A 20,648-nucleotide genomic window follows, 5' to 3' on the forward strand; every position below is an offset into this window, starting at 1 on the left:
AAAGCCATTGACTAACATTGCCAAGGAATAGTGATATATCTGTCCTTCTGTATAACATTATCGATACTCTGTAGTACAGCCATCTATACTGCTATCCATATGCCAGACACCCATACTGATGGATTTTGATTTTGACAAGCCATACAACTGATTCAACAACTACATCCTATGAATATGGCTAGCCTTTTACTCATGGCTTACTGTCTTGAATGGTATAGTAACAATAGTCACATCTGGGGCCCTGAGTGGCCAAGTGGTCTAAAGCACTCACTATTACGGATCACTGCCATCCCACCTCTGTCTGCATGGGTTCCAGTCTCAGGCTTGGCCATTGTGGGTATGTGGGATAGCTTGCCAGTAGCTTCTGGTGGGTCAGAAGTTCTTTCCAGGGTTTTCCCTGGTTCTTCCTCCATCATTTATACTGGCGGCCATGTATAGCCTATCTTGTGCTGAAAAATGGCATTAAACCCTATAACAACAGCAAGAACAACAACTAGATCTTGTATATACTTATGGGCATGTATGATCTGGACATCAATCTTGATCAGATCAGGATGACCCGCATACTGCTATGATGCATACTCAGATACCACTATGGAATGGACAAAGTATAGCTTTAGGGCTACAGTAGAGAAAATATATTTGGTGCTGCCAAATTCATAATGTCTAGAACCACCCTTTTCAATGCTGTCCTGCATGGTCAAGGCCGCAGATGATTTTCATGACTTCCTTTCATCTTCTCCCATTGTCTGGGAATATCAAAGAAACTGCAGAGCAGTTATCTGCCAAGATCAATGACCCAGCCAATTGTAAAACCTTTTTTCCTGAGAGCTGTCTACCAGCATCCTTTGCAACTTGCTGATTCAAGATTTTTCAACAGATCTTCCAGCACTAAACGAAAAATATGATGCAGTCAGTGTGACCTACCTGTTTACTATAGGGTGGATAAAAGCATTTTTTACACCACTTTGAAGCTTGTTTGCACTATAGTCACCACTTCTTCATTGTTGGATTTGGCCTCTCTTGCGATCTTCAGGCATGTGGAGTAGTCATGCAATGAGAGGAGTCATTAGCTAGGAGAACAGCTGTGGTGATTAACAGGGTGACCCACCTTTTGTTGGTGAATGCTTTGATCACTTCACCTAACCTTGACCTTATGCAGCAGTATACATGCTTACTCCTTATCTTGCTCAAGCCACACTATGCCTTGACCTTATGAAGCACTCCCTTCAGTTCACCTTTGCTGTTCATTGGCAAGAAAGAGGATGTATGGAGGCAGGCAGCCCGGGAACTGCCCCACCATCTCACTGTGAACACATCATTGCCTCATAAATTATCTCCAACTCATCCAAAGAGACATGATGAGCAGAGATGAATGGATATGAGAATGTTTGCTGCACACTCCCAAAACCACCTTAAGTGCTGATAGAACCTGCTAATCATTCTCAGAATGAGTAGGATTTGTCCTCCTTTTTCCTGATGGAAGTAATGTCAGACTTGATAAATGATGCATTTTACAGCAAGAGATGAGGATCCTCATCAAGAATACACAATCTGTAGGGTTCTGTTCCATGCTTTTTCTGGAAGGCCACTGCAAACTTAGTTCAATCATCAACCTGAGTCAATAAATGTATATTCCCAAAATTCCAAATGGAGATGGCAAGATCAGTCCGCCTTTCCATCTGTCAGTACAAATTTGCTGTAAATATTGATCTGATAGATTCATATTTTCATGTTCTCATCAATCCGTTCTCATGGATTAAAGGGAATTATTTTCAGTTTCATTCATTCCTTTTCGGCTTTAACATGTCCTTGGGCCTTTATAAAACTGATCAGCTGTATTGTCTCCCTGATCCATATGACCTCTTCTGGTGTACTTGAACAGTATTCTTCAAAATCATATGGTAAGAACATTTCTAGTCAAGGGAAAGAACAATCTTGATCCCTTTTAAATCATCTCAGCTTTCAACATTGTACATCTTCCTCACCTTTGGCTGATCAGAATTGTTGAGCTCATAGGGTACATTTCCAACAAAAAAATGAATCACATCCAGGAGTTTCTTGCAACTCCTTGGATTGTTCAGTGCAGAAGCAGATCTCATTCCACTGGATCACCTCTACATGTGCCTGTTGTAGATGACCTTGCTATCTCTGTGGCACCCCTTTTCAAGGTCACTTTATTACAGGATCAGTGTAATGAGCCAGATAATATCAATCCTGGGTCAGTGGCACAACCAAGGTTGGCTCACAACAGGAATACCTCTGAAAAAAACAACCAGACATGCCTATGTATATTGACACAACTACTCATGACATTGGAACCCAACTGTTGAAGGGCTTTGACACTGTCTGCAGCCAGTGGGATCCTGAGGATGTAGGTCTGCATATCAATCTCTTGGAGATGAAAGCTGTCATCAAGGACTTTCATTTTTGGAGAGCCTCTCTTCAGGGCAAGGTCATGCTCATCATGTCTGACAGGTCAGTAGTAGTGGTGCACCTCCTCAAAGATGGTGATACCATTCCACCCCAATTCAGCATTCTGGACTGGGAGTTCATTGTTGAAGCACTCATCGCAACATAACATCCTTATCAGACATTCGTGGAAGATTCAGTGTCTTGGCTTATTCTCTATCCAGGAAGGGCCATATTCTCTATACAGAATGACCCCTCCATTCAACAGTTTTTCGTCAGATTTGCCTGATGTGGGGGCCTCTGATGATCAATATTTTGGGGACCAGATGAAATCACAGACTACCCACCTTTGGCTCTCCAGTACTACATCCCATGGCATGGGCCATTGATGCCCTTTCTATCACTTGGAAGGGTTTTTTGGCTTTTGCCTACCCATGAAAATGGTCTTAATTCAAAAAATTGTACAGAAATTGCAGGGTCACGAGTGCAAAATGATTCTGATTGCCCCTCTCAAAGGGGGAAAGTCCTGGATCAATGATCTCCTCAATTTAGTATAGATCTATCCAGAAGATCACATTCAGGGCAAATCTTCTCAAACAGCCTCAAACCCAAGTGTACCAGCCTTGCCCAGAATGACTTATTCCCACCTGAATCTTGTCAGGAGAGCCCAATTTAGTCCTTTGGTCATAGAAAGAATTACATGAGTAAGAAGGCCCATCACTCTAAAGGTGTATGAAGGAAAGTGGCATGTCTTCAGACACTGGTGCAAAGTTGATAATATTGTCTTTCTTAGTGCTTCAATCTCACAGGTAGCTGACTTTTTTTCACAGGGATAAATATTAGCCCCAATTACTATTTAGGTCTACTGCTTTATGATATCAGACACTTTCTGTCATCATGGCAGAGAGGAACTTGGTCATGACAAAGATCTCTCAGACTTGTTGGCCAACTTTGATTTGCCTAAATCACTCATACTATTTTCCCAAATGGATTTTTCCTGGGCTCTGACTTGACTGAATTCAAATAAATTCAAGCCCTTATTGGGTAAGATTTATTTCTTATTCCAAAATGTACACATCACCTCTGGTCATGCTGCTTGTGAGAGGACAGTAGGTTGTCATTCATATCTGGAATGTAACCTTCCCTTGAAGGTTACCTGAATTATATTTAGGTAACATTCCTTCCTCCTGATACCTATTCTCTAATGTTAATGTGGTTGGGGAGAATATTCAAAGGAAAATTCACATTTTTCAGCAAATTAAATTTCTCTTAGAATACTTACCTAATTACATTACTCTAATACCCTCCTATCCTCCCAGCAGTGTGAGCATCCCATTCACGAGGTTCCACTTGGCTTAAAACTAGTGCCACCTCATGGTAGCTATGTGAGGTAATGGGCAAGAATTGTTGTTGTCCTTTGTCTGTGTAATGCAGACAGGAAAGACAAATTTTCGGGAGGCCTGGTTTCAAGGGGTAGAATGGCTTATATTCCAAACGTTAACGTGCTTGTGTAAGTATTCTAGGAGAAACATAATTTCCAGAAAAAATTTGCCTTTTATATGTTTAGATCAAAGTGAATCACAGTAATCTATTTGTCATGGTCCTTAAGCTGTGGCTATTTTCTGGTCATGCAGTTGCAAAGCAGGCAAGATGAAGTATCTTGCAGAATTCTTGCATTTCCTTCCACAACCAGTTTGTGTACACTTCAAAAATTCTGTTTAAAGTGCTCTTGTGTTTAGACCAGCTAATTAACTCTTGACTTCTAATATGGCATTGCTAAAGCTTGCTTTTGCCTTCGGATAAACAGTTGTTTAAATGCATGAACACAAATCTTTAAGAAAGTGAAATTGGAAATATATATAGGATACAGTTTCTTATATTGTTCCAGTAATCAATCTGACAAACAGAAAAATAAGAATGTTTTGATATGAAAATGTTGATGAATCCTGATTTGTGAATTTCATCAACCTACTTGTCAGTTACTGGGCCATTGTACACTACAGCAGACACATGCAAATTGAAGTTGATGAAACTAAGAGTCATACAGTCATTTCTGTTTACATTGATTCTGGCATTCAACATGCATTTGTTTTAATAGAAAAGTCTTTCAGGTAACAAGGAATTTTTATCTCTCAGGCCAAATTTTACTTTATGTCTGCAAATAACATAATTTTTGGGCCAGTAAATAAGTACTGAAATATTAGCAGGTGGACTGAAGTCATAAAACTGTTTTCTGTGTTAAAGATTTGGATACTTTTAAAAATATATTTGGCCATCATTCATTTGGGAAAAATTCATGTGACAAAAATGACACAGTGGTGAAAAAAATGAATTCATATCAGAAAAATGCCATGAAGATCAAATTCATGAGAACATAATAACTCAAATTTTCAGACATTGTATTTGAAGCTCACACAATTTGTTCCAGTCACGTCAAGGGCACTTTAGATAAAATGCCATCAAAGAAGTGAGTGAAAGTGGACTATGTTTAAAGTTTTAATTCCTTTTTAATTCTCGTGATGTTATTTTTTTTTACATAGGAGCACCAAAATAATTTTTTGAACAATGTCTGTATCAAAATACCTAAAGCATTTAAACATTGAGGGAACAGTTTTGTACTTTAAGCTTTGAGAATATGACGTGTGATTCCACTGTAACACTTGCAAATGCTTGATTGACTGAGAGACAATGAAAAGCGCCTTTAAAAAACTTTCGGATCCTCAAATATAATTTAATTACTCCCTAATTATCCCACCCCCTCAGGAATAGTGGATGGATGAACACCATGCTGTGCAAATGATTGCTTTTGGGCTCAAACCAAAAATTTCAAAGGATGCGATGAGCACTGGCCTGTAGTACTTGAAGCTCAGCTGTTGTTTTATATATCTACTACTTGGATTATTCGTTGATTTTTTTTTCCTTTATGTAGGACTTAAGAAAGAAGGCAGCTCGTCTAGTATCTGCAAAAGTCACATTAGCCGCTAGAGTGGACAGTTTCCATGAGAGTCTCGATGGTACTGTCGGTGATAACCTGAGAACTGAGATTTTATCCAAGCTGGATAAACTGCAGGAACCTCCACCAGTCAAGGCCATCAAGCCTCTCCCAGCTCCTATTGATCCCACCAGGAAAAAGAGAGGTGGGAGGAGGTTAGAACAGAAAAATAGCAACAGCCAAGTAAAATTGTTTTGAAAATTGTGACTTTTTAACATCAATATTGCAACTCTTTTGCCTGGGTCCAACTGCATATGCATAATACTTTTATTTCCACTCTATAACATTAAAGCCATTTGATTTTAAGGAATGAATCTTGGTATATTAATACGTCATTATTAGAAGGTGGGTCATATGCCGCATTGGAATCTTTTTTTCAAGGTCAAGGTTTTGGTTCAGTATTTTACGTTTTCTATAACACTTTTATTTGTGCTGTTTAACTTTCAAGTCATTTGAGATTAAGTGATTAAGCTTGGTACATTCAGCGCTACTTGTCGTGGACCAGATGACCATATCAAATGGCCTGTTGTCAGTCATTAGTCTTCTGTCATTAGCATCCATACATCTGTTAGTATATGTTCGTTATCACTACTTTTAAACTACTTGGAAGATTGCATTGGTGTTTTTACTCCTACATCCAGTAGGGCCATCACAACTAGGAGTAAAACGATTCATCGATATATTGATGCATTCTTTTGTCATACCAATACTCAATGATACAAGAAGTGGAGAATCTATACAAAACCATACTTACCATGTGCAAATTTTTTTGTCCTTCCACAGTCTTGAATAACTATTAGTAGTTTGCATAACTTTTTAAATTTTGTACAAAATTTGGGTACTGCTGCAGTTTTCTGCATCTGCAGGAAATCCATGATAAATTTTGCTGGTATTCATCCCCATTTCCATGCCCTGACTTGTTCTAGATGAGATTTTCCTTGCACGAGTATTGCATTATTTCTTCTGTTTTAAAGATAACATCATAATGTCTTCCAAGTTTAAGTGATGAAATTGGTAATAAGATGTTATTAAAGAATTCATGCAGTGGAAAAGAAAGGCATGGTGGCCAGAGTGAGTCCCACATCTGATCAAATGGAGTTGTCTTAAATGACCTAAAAGCATTGAAAAAATCACTGACCACATCAGGTAGTCTGTTTGAAAGTATTTTTGTTATTTTGTCCTGGATGAGAATGTCTGTCTGTTTGTCTGTAATCTGCATACTTGAGATACAATCAGTATGTCAGGACCATAAATTGGCATCACCTACCACTGACAGACCTAAAGATCATCAAGTTCATGTGTGTATTGACAATGTATGATATTGTAGGCTGGGTATTGTGAATTTTATCAATATGTGGCACAGGTGTATCATTTCACCCCTTACCATAACATCAACAAAATAGCCAACCCTTACAATTTGACTTTAAATCTTACTGAAATAGGAAAAAAGTAACATACAAAAATATGATTGTTGTCGTAAAATGTGGAAACTGGTTTGTCCATATTTTATCTGGATCTGGGTTTCATATTAGCTTCGGAGGAGTTGCTTTGGGAAGCAAATACAATTGTTGTGACAAAATGTGGAAACTGGCTTGTCCATGTTTGATCTGGATCCAGGTTTCATGTTAGCTTCAGAGGAGTTGCTCCAGAAAGCAGTCTAACTTTTACAGTAGAACCTCAGATGCTTTGAATAGTAGATATTTTTGTGCAAAATGAGCTATCAAGCTGGTGTTTAGTATAATTTTATACAAATGGCATGTAAGGAACAAAAACACTTTGAAGGCAAAACAGACAATTAAAAGTTGGCATAGAAATATAAAAAAGAATATTGAGATTCTTGGGGGGAAGAGCATATTATACTCCCTCTGAAATTCAGAATTGAGATGGCAAGATCAGTCAGTCTAACCATCCATCTGAATGACTTTATTGGACATTGAATGGAATAAACCCCCAAAAATGAAACAAAACAAACTCACAGATAACATCAAGTTGAGAGATCTAGTAAGAAGCCTTTGAGCTCCATGGTGTTTGGAACTGAAACTGTACTAGAAGTAATTAAAGCCTAAATGTACATGACAGACTTTTCAAGTCGAACATAATATTTGCTTTCACTGCATTAGTTTTATATAAAACAAAACTTTTTAAAAGCTTGTTTCCATGAAGACAATAGCAGTACTTGAAATTGAATTACAGCATTCTGAAATTTTGACTGCCTTACTGAGAAGGTCCTGCTAGGGTTGGCATGTATATATCAGTCTTGCAAATCTACTCATGAACTGATGCTCATATTAATGTGGAGTTTCATTGAAAAACTTTCTTAAGATGCCTGGTTGGTTATAAATGAAAATGGTGCCAGTCTGACGTCCACTATTTTAAGAGACTTGTTATCACTATATCCTCCTGAATAGAAAGTCATATAAACATGGGGTTCTCACAGTGAGACTTCATATAATGTCTAGTTGGTCCTAAATGAAAATTTTGTGCTGTTTAGATATCCAGCTTATTGTGGTTACTCCACCTAAATGGATGGTCTTGTCAACATATGGTTTTAACTAGAAGACATTATATGATGTCTAGTTGGTCTGTGATGAAAATGGTTCTGCCCAGATATCCAATATGGTGACCACAGTAGCCGTCTTGAAAATCTTTCTACTCTGTCTGTATGGATAGCCATGACAGCATGGGGTTTTCACTAAAAGGCATCTTATAATGTCAAGTTGGTCCTTAAAATATTGTTATTGATAATCCCCCTGAATGGAAGTCATATCGGCATGGAGTTGTCACCATTCTTATGGTATCTGGTTGCTCTTAAGTAAACATTATGCCAATCTGATATCAATATGGGCACTATGTGGCCATCTTGAAAATCTCACTACTCCTTTCAGATGGAAATTTGTATTGACATGGGGTTTCCATGATGTATAGTTGGTGCTGAATGAAAATGGTGCTGATCTGACATTCAATATGGCCACAATGGCAGCTATGTATAAAATCATGTTATTGCCATTCAGTAAATGCCATTCCTAAATGGAAAGTCACATTTACATGAAGTTTTTAGTAGAAGACTAATTATGATATTTAGTTCATCCTGAAGGCAAATGGTGTCAATCTGATCTCAAAAGTTTTTAAACAGTACTCGAGATGCAAAAGACAAAAATAATTTTGATTTTATGAATAGATTTTATTTGATGGTATCATATTTGTTCTCACCAAGAAGTCATCTTTCAGTGCAATTTTACTATCAGTTTTAAGAGGTTGGAAACTAGATAATAAATTTAATAAAGGTATACTATATTTTATCTTCCGCAGCAAGAAGGATTCTGTCTTAAAGTAATAATAAATTCTCTTACAGAGCAAGAAAAATGAAGGAAAGATTGGGTCTAACTGAAATGAGGAAGGCTGCCAACAGAATGAACTTTGGTGAGGTATGTATATCGTAAATTTGTGAGGTTCAAGTTAAGTTCCTCTCAGTTTACATCTTCTCACACCAATAGGTGACTCATGTGGCCCAAGCTTATCTTAGCAGAGAGATTATAAAATCTCATCATCATGCTCAAACTCTCACTAAACTCAAAACCCTGACATCGGATTGGATAAATATTCAAGCAGTTTGACCAGTAAGAGGAAAGAGATTTTATAACCTGGAGCTGGTCTGATATGAACTTGATAAGGATTGTATAACCATGATGCCAGATGTGCGGACTGCGTGCATTTCATGTGAGACATGGGTGTTGTGGCTAATTAAGGTGTCATAGGGCTCTAAACAAGGTCACAAGACAGATTTTATCTGAATGAAATTTTATTGCATGACATCGATCTGCAGTATAGAAATGAAACAAAAAAATTCAATGCGGCAAAAAGTCCTCAATACAACATGGCTGACAGGCTACTGATGGTGTATATTTTGAGTGAATGATTAAATAATAAAATTCAGTCAGAAGTATGAACTTACATGGTAAGCAGTGAAAATACAGGTTGGGACAGTGTTCATTAAATACATGTTCTCTTTGATAAGTGTCCAGTATGTGAATGATACTCATATGAGAATCATTGGAAATTGATGTGAAAAAATATTACCAAAACAACATATTCTTGGAATATTCTTTAATCACATTTACAGTCAAAGTAATGAATTAAACATGATATGTGGCCAGGAAAAATATAATAACATATCGGCAATATAGACATGAAAACAATACTAGTTTTCATCACACAATTACATCGTCACTAAAGCAAAGCTAAATGGTAATTGTGCAAATAGAATTTTTTTTTGCAAGCTCATGAACATGAAGGGGTTGAAATTAACGGACTTGGCTTTTGTTGTTTACTAGATGGCTCATTCCAACCATAGGAAGAAAGGACAACTTCTACTTATTGTCACCCTCTAATATGGAAAACATGTATCTGCTACTGATATCTGTGTGGATTATTCATATCTCAATCAGTACAAAGTTGTCATGTTAAAACCATTGGAAATAATTAGTTTTATCAAAGATTTATGTGTTAATGATTGTATGAGTTTCATTAGGGGCATAATTAAAAAGTTATTCTTTGACAAAAGTAATTACTGATAAGCAATGTAAGTACTGTATACACTCACTTATGAGTCCAACTGTAAACTGCACAGTTTCAGATCTGCCATCGCATAATGCGCCAGTAGATCTGGGTCTGTGCAGTTTGTTAGGAGTAATTAGTAGAACAAACTAGGCAGATCATGATCTTTGTTGTTTGCTGTTTGACTTACCTTCTAAGTGAGTATAGATGTTACTGACGCATGAACTATCATTCTGATAATTGCTGTTACTCTGAGGTTACTCAAGCCTGTGTCTTTCAACCTTGCTTCAAGAGGTGGACAGTGATAATTGTTTCTGTAGCATATTTTAAGTACAATGATCTTTTTTTAATGAAAAAAATTAGGCTTGGGTTCTCATAAACTCTTTATAGTACCTCTGCTTTGATACTGAACATGATGTTCTTTTTTATTGTTTTACATGCTTTTGCCATGCTACACAGTATGTATATATATATGTAGGTATGTATGTGTGTGTGTGTGTGTGTATTTAAGTATGTATGTATGTATGTATGTGTGTGTGTGTATGTATGTATGTATATGTGTGTATGTATGCATGCATGTATGTATGTATGTTTGTATGTCCATCTCTATGTATGTATGTCTGTATGTATGTATGTCTATATGTATGTATGTCTGTATGTATGTATGTATATATGTATGTATCTATGTAAGTTTGTATATATGTCTATATCTATTTATGCATGTATGTATGTATGTAAGTTTGTATGTATGTCTATATCTATTTATGTATGTAAGTATGTATGTATGCAGACATGTGCAGATAGTTTAATTGTATGCCATCACAATAGTGACTATATAGAACTGATTAAAACATCAGTTTTAAAAATGTCAGGACACAAAATTAGAACTTTTTTTGGGACAAAAGGTACCAAAGTTTTGTTGTCAGGAGCAGTTTAAACTGAATTTGTTTTCTGCATTATAATGTTTCCAGTAGTTACTGATTACACTCTGGTTAGTTCTGTCATCTTCAGCATGATTTTATACTGCAAGACTTTTCGTGCACAATAAAAAGAACACTCAAAATTCCACAAAATTTTGTCCTTTGTGGACAGGTGTCCTTGAATCAGAGGTAAATATGTAAGTAAATTTAGGAGAAAAGGTCTTTAAAAGTTATCCTGTATGAGCTCTTCTGTATAGATCCTTTGGCAGGTTTCATCTTAGTAAAAGGCCTGCTTTTTGTATTGCCCAAGATTACATTTTAAGATTTTAATTCCTATAAAAATGAACTTTGAGCTCTGGATGCAGTGAATTCATTTCATTGTCATTTTTTGTTTCAGATAGAAGAAGATGCTTATCAAGACGATCTTGGTTTCTCACTAGGAACTCTGGGTAAATCCCGGTCTGGTAGAGTTAGAGGACCAGTCGTGGACTCCAAAACTAAAGCAAGGATATCAAAAACACTACATGTATGTTGATATTTTTGGAATTTGTTGCTTTTGAGTGTTACCAGAGAGCTTTCCAATGGCATCACATTATTAGCTCGCCTGGCCATAAATCCAGGTGAGCTTATGGAATATTGATGCATCCAGATTGCATCATCTGTCAATAGTTGCTATGTTTTTCTTCTCAAAAATCCCTAGAGGAATTTCAGACAAACATAGCAGAGAGCATCCCTTGATGAAGACCCATCTGTGTTGTATTGATGATGCTGATCCGCCATCAAATATGGCCACCATTACTAAAATTAGAAGGACCTTCCTGTCAGAAACCACTGACTAGAATTTAACCAAATTTGAGAGGAAGTATTATGGCATGAGTGCCTTTAGATTTTAATAAAAATGATGTTGAACCGACCCCAAATATGGTCACCTTGCTAAAAAATAGAAAAATCTTTAAACTAATTCCCCAAAGCCACTGAACAGACTTCAACCAAATTTGACAGAAAACATCTTGTCATAAAGGTCCTTGCAAATAATGCCAATGACATTAAATATGTCTGCTGTTGAGAAAAACAGAAACCTTTAAACAACTTGTCACAAGCCACTGCACAGAAGTTGACCAAATTTGATCCAAAGCATTCTGGCGAGAAGGATGTTCAATTATATGCAGATGATAATAAATTCAACCAAATGTGATGGAAAACATCCTGGATTGAAGACATTTCAAATTTATACAAATAATGCCAAACTGTTATCAAATGTGTTGCTGTTACAAAATATAAAATAAGACAGAAAAACCTTTAGATGACTTCATCAGAAAACTTCATCCATTACATTTTATACAGCTGATACTGATCTGCCATAAGACTACCATTGCTTTAAATCTCTGAACAACTTCTCAGAAAAGAATTTGACCAAATTCCACTCACATACCCCTAAAAAGAATTTGAGTAAATCTGACAGTCATGAAGGCCTTTCTGATGTTTACAAATGATACCAAAATGTCATCAAACATGGTCGCTATTACTGAAAAAAGATAGAAAAACCTTTAAATTAGTTCTCAAAAACCACTGAACAGAATTTGACTAAATTTGACAGAAAGCACCCAGGCATGAAGGTCTTTCATTTTTTTTATAAATGATGCCAATCCACCATCTGTTATGACTGCCATAATCAAAAATAGGAGGAACCCCCCCCCCCCCACTTTTCGTTCCAGAATTAATGAAATTTAACAGAAAACATCTAGGCATGAAGAAGTTTCAATTTGTTTTAGAAATTGTACCATCAGATCTGGTCTCCATTACTCAAAGTAGAAAAACCTTTTAATGACGAACGTCAGAACAGAGTTTGACCAAATTTGACAAAAGGTATCGTGGCCTTTTTAGTTCATACAAATGATGCCAAACACAAAATGACTTCTCAAAAACTGCTCAGCAGAATCTGACCCAATATGACAGAAAGCATCCTAGCATGAAGGCCTTTCAGTTTTTAATAAATTACCCTGATTCACTATTCAACAGGGCAATTGTTATAAACAGAAAAACTTTAACAAACATTTCCCAAAACAGTCAACAGAATTTTGCAGAAAGTATCCCAACATAAAACCAGTTTAAGTTTGCACAGAAATGATGTTGATCTTCCATCCTAAATGACTGCTGTTACTAAACAATGTAAAAGTCTTTAAATATCAGAAAGCTTCATACTAAAACAAGTTTCATGTCCGATGGTCCTTGTATTTGCCGTTAAGGTATCAGTTAGCCAGGTGTCTTGAGCCTTGTGTCTGTACTGATAACAGTCAATTCAGAATGAAGATTGCATATGATGAATTTGTAATTGACAGACTTTCATGGGACTCTGATTTTTTAAATGGGACTCCAGTTTTATAATTGCTTTCTGGTACTCTTCTGAGGAACAATTTTTGTCCAAATTCAAGAATAATCCGTGTAATCACTTTTCAGTCCATTACCAACACTTTTCATTGGTCTCCAGAGTTTTGTTTGTAATTACTTTGAAAGCACTATTTTTCATTACATATGAATATTTGTGGATACTGCAAATGATGAATTTAAGGACCCAATGAATAGTGATAATTCTGTGGATACAATAGAACAGTGATAATTCTGTGGATACAATAGAATAGTGATAATTCTGTGGATATAATAGAACCATGATAATTCTGTGGTCACAATAGAACAGTGATAATTATGTGGATACAATAGAACAGTGATAATTCTATGGATAAAATAGGACCCATATGGATATTCACATATTAAAATACCATTGAGAAAGTCATTTTTCTCAGAACCACAAAAACTGATACCCACAACGATAAAAATGAATTTGTAGTAAATTTCAGTGTAAATTGCAGCTTTTCTTAATGTTGGAAAACACAGCTCAGTTTTGTAATTTGTGGACATTTTCTGTCTGTTACAGCAAAAGATACAGAAGCAGAATCAGACATGGGGAGGCAGTACAACTGTGAAAAAACAAATCTCAGGGACAGCATCCAGTGTTGCCTTCACTCCTTTACAGGTATGGACAATCCTTGTTTACAGTCTAGGTGCTTAATGCCAAAACAACATTTGATTTTATGGTGTGGTGACTAGAATAAGTTAAATCAAAATGTTGTGAACTTCAAGGATATAGGAATGACATTTTATGCATAATGTTCCTAATGATTCTCAGCATTATTTATAAAGCAAAGAAATTTCATAATTTCAACTATAGGTCTACACAGATTTGATCTAGATTCTATAAAAATGTAGATATTTATGTCAGTAAGCATGTTGACCTCTCCAGTGGTTAGAGCATCTGCCTTGGATGCAGGAAGTCACGGGTTCAAACTTCAGCCGAGTCATACCAAAGACTTGTAAAAAACTATTCTAGCAGCTGCCTCGCAAGGCACTCAGCATTAAGAACTTAATGTTAGGACTGGTCAGTCTGATGCTAGACATCACTATAAACTGCCAGGGGTGAGTAGGTGCTCTGCAGGTGTATCAGTTGCCAAATTAACATAGTATATACAGGTGTATCAATTGCCAAATTGACATAGTATATGCAGGTGTATCAATTGCCAAATTAACATAGTATATGCAGATGTATCAACTGCCAAATTAACATAGTATATGCAGGTGTATCAATTGCCAAATTAACATGGTATATGCAGGTGTATCAGTTGCCAAATTAACATAGTATATGCAGGTGTATCAATTGCCAAATTAACATAGTCACTCAAACGTTTCCTGTATGACACAAGGTTCCCATTTTTATATTTATTATTATACTAGTTTAATATTTAGATTTGTAATAAACACTTTATAATGTTACATGAGTGAATTTTTATTTAGTAACTGTTTTTTATTCAAGTCTCCTGTTTATAAAAACTTAGACTTGCCCATGTTTCAGAACTGTGGCACATGAGATATGCATAGACATAGAGATAAAAATATCCGACATTGCTGCTTTGACACACAATTGAAAGGGAGCGATATATTTTTGTGATCTAATAATCCTCATTCTTCATTTAGTGGTTAGTGTGCCAGACATACTTGCAATGAAAGAGTGCTGGATCAAATTGGATCAGCCAGGTCAGCTACCATGATGTGTCCTTGGACAAGGCACTTTATTTCAGTTTCCTGGACACTAAATAATCAAATTATATTGCTGGATCATAAAACACATCAGCAAACCAAACCATTCTGTAGTGAGTAGAAAAAATGAGTTTGTTATGTGGTAGAGGTACATCAAGGACATTTGCTCAAGGCATATTCATTAGCCATATCAAACAAGTTCTTTCCCCTAACTCAGAACAATACTTGAATGCAGTTTGTGCTTATTACATACCCTCACTATACTGTTTTCAGAATATTTTTTTTGTGTTACTGTAATGGATTAGGATTTATTATGTGCTCATTTTTGTCGCCATTAACTTTATATTGTCAGAATTGTGCAGTATTTTACAATACTGAACACTTTGATATTGCACACACATGTATGACACATTTGCCAAAAAATTGTGTAGTGTATCAGTAATTACTTTGAAAGCAAACCATGTACACTAATGTCTAGTATATGCTTTAGGTTTTGGTTGATGAAATTTGTTTGTGAATAAACTAAACAAGTTGTTTCATCCATTTGAAGTATAGTTAACGATGTGGACAAGTTCACTGAGTAAAATACAAAACTTTCAATAAAGCACACAAACGAACATGATATTCACAATGTCAACAACAAATGTGAGAGAAGCAGTAATTGAAAATACCATTCTGATTATTAAAACAGTTATTTAGGAGAAATATTCGTACCATTTTGCAAATAAAATGGTTCAGACTATGACCAGTGCCCTCTAGGGTCTATAAAAATATAACAGAAAAGTATATTGAGGCCAAGGGCTATCACACATAAATCAGAGACGTACCATTTTACAAGTCTGTCAAAATAATAGATTAAAAACAAAAATGCAGCTGAAGGTTTTGGTACGAAACTAATAGCCCCAGAGCCAAAAAGGCAAGACGATGAAAACAGTATTTCCACTGGCTAAATGTGGTGTCACACAACAGCTGCTTTGCAGTTTTCCCCATGTAACTATTTTGATACAATGTTAGGGTAGCGATAAAAGACACAATGTATGATATAGGTCATAGCTGGGGTCCCTCCAACAGCAAGATGCAATTGACAGGGCATAAACTTGTGGTCTTTGGCTGGTAATAAGAATAATAAATATACTTACATTAATGCATCTTGAATTTCCTCAAAATGAAATTTTTTAGTTTTGCAAATACGAATGACATGTCTTGCTTACCTGATACAAACTGATCATGTACTTGAATTTCGAGTACATTTCCAGCTGAAATTCATTCTCCTTACTGCACTGAATTGTCCCAGTAATCCAGTCCATCAGCATGAAAACAACATCCATTTGGAGACCAAATGGAAAAGTTCTTGCAGTGTGCATTCATTCACATTATGACTGGAAATTTCAGTTTTAAGTAGACAAAACTGACAAATCTCTTTTAAATTACCATCAGTGCGTGACAAAGGTCATTGGGCTGTGCTATGTGCGCAGCAATATTGTTATGGTATATTGATGAATGTACATTTGTGTATTTATTTTGGAATACAGCATAATTCAGTTACTTGGTTTTTTTGTCATGTATTTATTTTTTTATAATCAAGCCTTTGGAAGAATAAGAAAATTAGCATATAATAAAAAGGCTACTGCATTTGTAGGAGAAAATATGAACTTGTTTTCTTCGATGGATACTTCACTCCCACAGGTCATGCAGTATCCATCCAAAAAACTCATTTTTTTTTAATGCATTTAGAATATTGATGTGCAGGCATTTGAGAAAACACCTAGTAAATAGTTTCAGTCTAGGTGTGTGATACACAAATATATATATTGAACATCTCAGTTGAATGCTAGATCAACCATGTGATATTATATGGGTATTTAATATTGTGATCACATTTTCCATTTTTTCAGGGCCTTGAGATTGTGAACCCACAGGCAGCAGAAAAGAAAGTTCAGGAGGCCAATGTCAAATATTTCTCAAGCACAGGTGGATTTCTCAAAATCAAAAAGGAAGACCAGTAGAGAAATATAATGAATTAAAAGATGAAACAGCAGCATTGAAAGTGAATTTGGTGTGGCATTTCAGAGGTGTTTTTCCAAACATTTTTTACTGGATGGGAGTAACTGGTGTGAGTATGGAGTCCAGAAGAGTGAATTAATCTTCATATTTAAAAATAATAATGACCTTTAAGAATTTGTCATTACTGAGCAAGATGGCTTGAAAAGCTTCAATGACTTAAGGTTTACTTTGAGCATTCCTAATGTCACCAATCCTGATATGTGAATTCCATCGAGTTATTAAAATTGAAATTCAGTAGCACTAGCAGTAAGCTGTCAGTATGAACTAGCTGAGATGTTAACTGTTTGGTTGCATCTCAAAGTATTCCAAACAACTGCTATAAAAAATATTACTTTATTATTTGTAAATTCCTACATTTTATTTACAATCATTTTCATTAAATATCCATCAGAGTGGCGTGTTTTTGTTCCTTTTGATTTTAACTCTAAATCCATACTCTCGTAAAAGTCGCATTTTTTTAAACAAACCAAACCACAAAGTTTTGGAAGAATATGCTTGCTGTCTTTAATACATCTTATCACCATGCATTTTAAAAAGCATCAGGGTTATAATGATTGGCTTCTTGTGTCTGCTTATCTGTCTGTCCCTATCTCCATAACTTCCTAACTGGCTGGGTGGAAATTCACTAGACTGGGTGCATAGGTTGGCTGTGTGAAACCCATTTGTGTAAAGGGTGTATAGGTTGGCTGTGTGATACCCATTTGTGAGTGGTGTGTATAGGTTGGATGTTTGACATACATTTATGAGAGGGGTGATAACCCATTTTGAGAGGCATGTAAAGGTTGGATGTCTGACATTTTATAATATTTATCACCAAATTTTACATAGGACTCATAAGATACAAAGTTTAAGTTATGAACTATGGGTCATGGTCCAGAAAGGGGAGGGATTAATAAACAATATACTAGTCTAGTCTGATAGATTGGCCCCCAGACATGTATCAGGATGTTGGGTGGTTTGGGGACTGATCTCACAGATTCATAAAAAAAAAACACTGCAATTTATTGCCAACTCGCTTGTCCACAGCACATGCATACACATATTGATCATTTTTAGTGCCTGGTATTTTTCACAGTTGTGGTTAGTTGAAGGGACTTTTCAGTGATTTGTGCAAGTGACTATCATCATGGTTCCAACAATGAATCAAATTGCAAAATTAACATTAATTTATCACTGTATTCCAAGTTGCTTAGGACACTGTCACTTAATGACAATTACAGTCACTTGACAAATCCAGAGGCTTCAGTTACATGACCATAACATTCATTTTGATTGACTGAAGTTACATTTGATTGGCTTCATGTTGTTGATGGAACAGCTGATTATTCACAGGGACACCAGTAATTTGAAATGGCAACAAGATGTAGGGTTTTATTCCTCATAGATTTACAAATTGTTAGAAGTCAGATTAAAATGAAAATATGATGTGCAAATAACTGAAAGGCTCTTTCAGCTGATTAGAACTCAAGAGTCATCAGAAATATTGGTAAACACTAAAATAATTGACAAGTGCACTCGTGTATTGCAGACAATCTGTCTGCAATAAATTGCAGATTTTTGCTATACTGCTCTTTTGTCTGTTGTCCTTCACAAGTTTGTTTTTGATACTCCTAAGCTGCTTGGAGATTTGCCTTGAAACTTTGCACACAGATTCATCCCATCATCCTAAATGACACTTAGATATCTAAGGTCTACACACATCTTGACAATCTTGCTATCACTGAACGGATATCAACATGGAGTTTTCACTGAAAGATTTATTATTATATCTCATTGGTCCAAAGTATAAAAAAAATGGTGTCAATCTGAAGTCCAATATGGCCTCCACAGTGACCATCTGGAAATTCTTATCGCTACTCGTCCTCACTGGATGGTTATATCAACATGGAGTTTGCACTGAAACACTTATGATGTCTAGATGGCCCCGTATGAAAATAGTGCCAATGTGATGTCCAATATGTCCTTTACTGATGCCATCTTGAAATTCTTATCACAATCCCTCTGTAATGGAAAATCATATTAACATTGGTTTTCACCAGAAGACTTGGTATATCCAGTTGGTTCTAAATAAAAAATGCGCCAGTCTTGAAAATCTTGTTATTACTACTCCTTCTGATCAAATGGTCATATCATCATGGCATTTGGACTATAAGACTTTAGTGATGTCTATTTGTCCTATATGAAAACAGTGCTGATCTGTAGCAACCACTACTACCAACTTGAAAATCATATTATTGGTTATCCTCATGAACAATAAGTCATATTATTGTGGAGTCTTCACCAGGAGACTTCTAATAATGTCTAGTTGGTCCTAAATGAAAATCGTGCTATCATGTCCAATATGGCCACCAAAGCAGCAATCTTGAAAACCTTATCATTATTCCTCTTGAATGGATCGTCCTATCAACATAGGGTTATCACTAAGAGACCTATGTGACATCTAGATGATCCTGAATTAAAATGATACCAATCTGGTGGCCAATATGACTGTCACAGTTGCTGTGATGAAAATCTGGTTGTTGTTGCTCCTTCTGAATGAATGGCCAATATAGTGGCCATCTTGAAATCTTGTTTCCAAGTGAATGGTCATATTAGCATAGGATTTTGACTAAAAGATTACTTATGCTGCCTGGTTGGTCATAAATATAAATGATGCAGATCTGACCTCTAATATGGCAGCCAAAATGGCCATCTTGAAAATCCTGTTATTACTATTTCTCCTGATTGGTTGGTCATATCAACATTGTCCTTTCACCAAAAGATTTCATATGAGGTTTAGTTAGTACTAAATGGAAAAGATACCAGTCTGACATCCAATATGACCACTGTGGCACCCATCTTGAAAATCTTGTTACCATTTCACCTTCAAAACTGAAAGTCGTATCAAAATTGGGTTACCAACAGAAAACTTAGATTTCTTGTTGATCCTACATGAAAATGGCACCAACATGTCCACCACTGCAGCTGACTTAAAAAAATAAATATCAGAGATTCAACATTCAGATTAAATGGAAGAAATAGTTTCATCTTGAATTCCTGAAAATTCTTTTAAGCCAGTAGAGCATCACAGACATAACACACACCAGTTTTTTTACTGAGAGGGGGAAAAGAATACCTCTGCCATAAACTGCACGTGACATACAGTTTAAAATCTTTATAATTTTGCTCCATTTTTGTAGTGCAACACTAGTCAGCCTTTTGGATAATACACTGATCATCATTTGTTATGACATTTGAACTGTTTACGGTAAACCAGTGCTTGACTCTTTCTCTGGTCTTTTCTGTTAGCAAGCAGCACCCAATCATGATGAATAATTTTGTAAAAATATTGTAAAAGAAAGCATTAAAAACATGACAGCATTGAAAATACATCTTTTTGATATTTTTTATAGCCCTGAGGGCCCTTTAAAGGTGTGCTTTGTTGATGGAGTTCAGCCTATTGCAATAAATCCCTCAAATTCCTCTCAAAAAGTCCTCATATGTCATTATTTTCCAGTACCTAACAAAAGACTTTCCTAAATGGAAAGCCCTCTCCATGGTTCTGTTACCATGTGCTTCTGTATGGCCAGTGATGGTTAGTTTGTCTTCCGCAGTGTGCAAGTTTCTTACACAGTCCA

General features: G+C 36.0%; 1 protein-coding gene across 1 annotated transcript in view; it reads left to right on the forward strand.

Annotated features, from left to right (window-relative positions):
* Positions 1–17,423, forward strand: part of LOC149803039 (U4/U6 small nuclear ribonucleoprotein Prp31-like) — a 45,883-nt gene extending 28,460 nt beyond the window's left edge. Inside the window, exons 10-14 of the mRNA XM_089952594.1 lie at positions 5,342–5,559; positions 8,757–8,829; positions 11,276–11,404; positions 13,811–13,909; positions 16,863–17,423. Coding sequence (XP_089808720.1) covers positions 5,342–5,559; positions 8,757–8,829; positions 11,276–11,404; positions 13,811–13,909; positions 16,863–16,973 — 630 coding nt within the window. The 3' untranslated portion in view covers positions 16,974–17,423. The remainder of the gene's footprint in view (positions 1–5,341; positions 5,560–8,756; positions 8,830–11,275; positions 11,405–13,810; positions 13,910–16,862) is intronic.
* Positions 17,424–20,648: the final 3,225 nt, after the last annotated feature.

The sequence above is a fragment of the Sinohyriopsis cumingii genome, chromosome 3 (genome assembly GCF_028554795.1).
Source record: "Sinohyriopsis cumingii isolate HCF-2022 chromosome 3, ASM2855479v2, whole genome shotgun sequence".
NCBI classification, from domain to species: Eukaryota; Metazoa; Mollusca; class Bivalvia; order Unionida; family Unionidae; genus Sinohyriopsis; species Sinohyriopsis cumingii.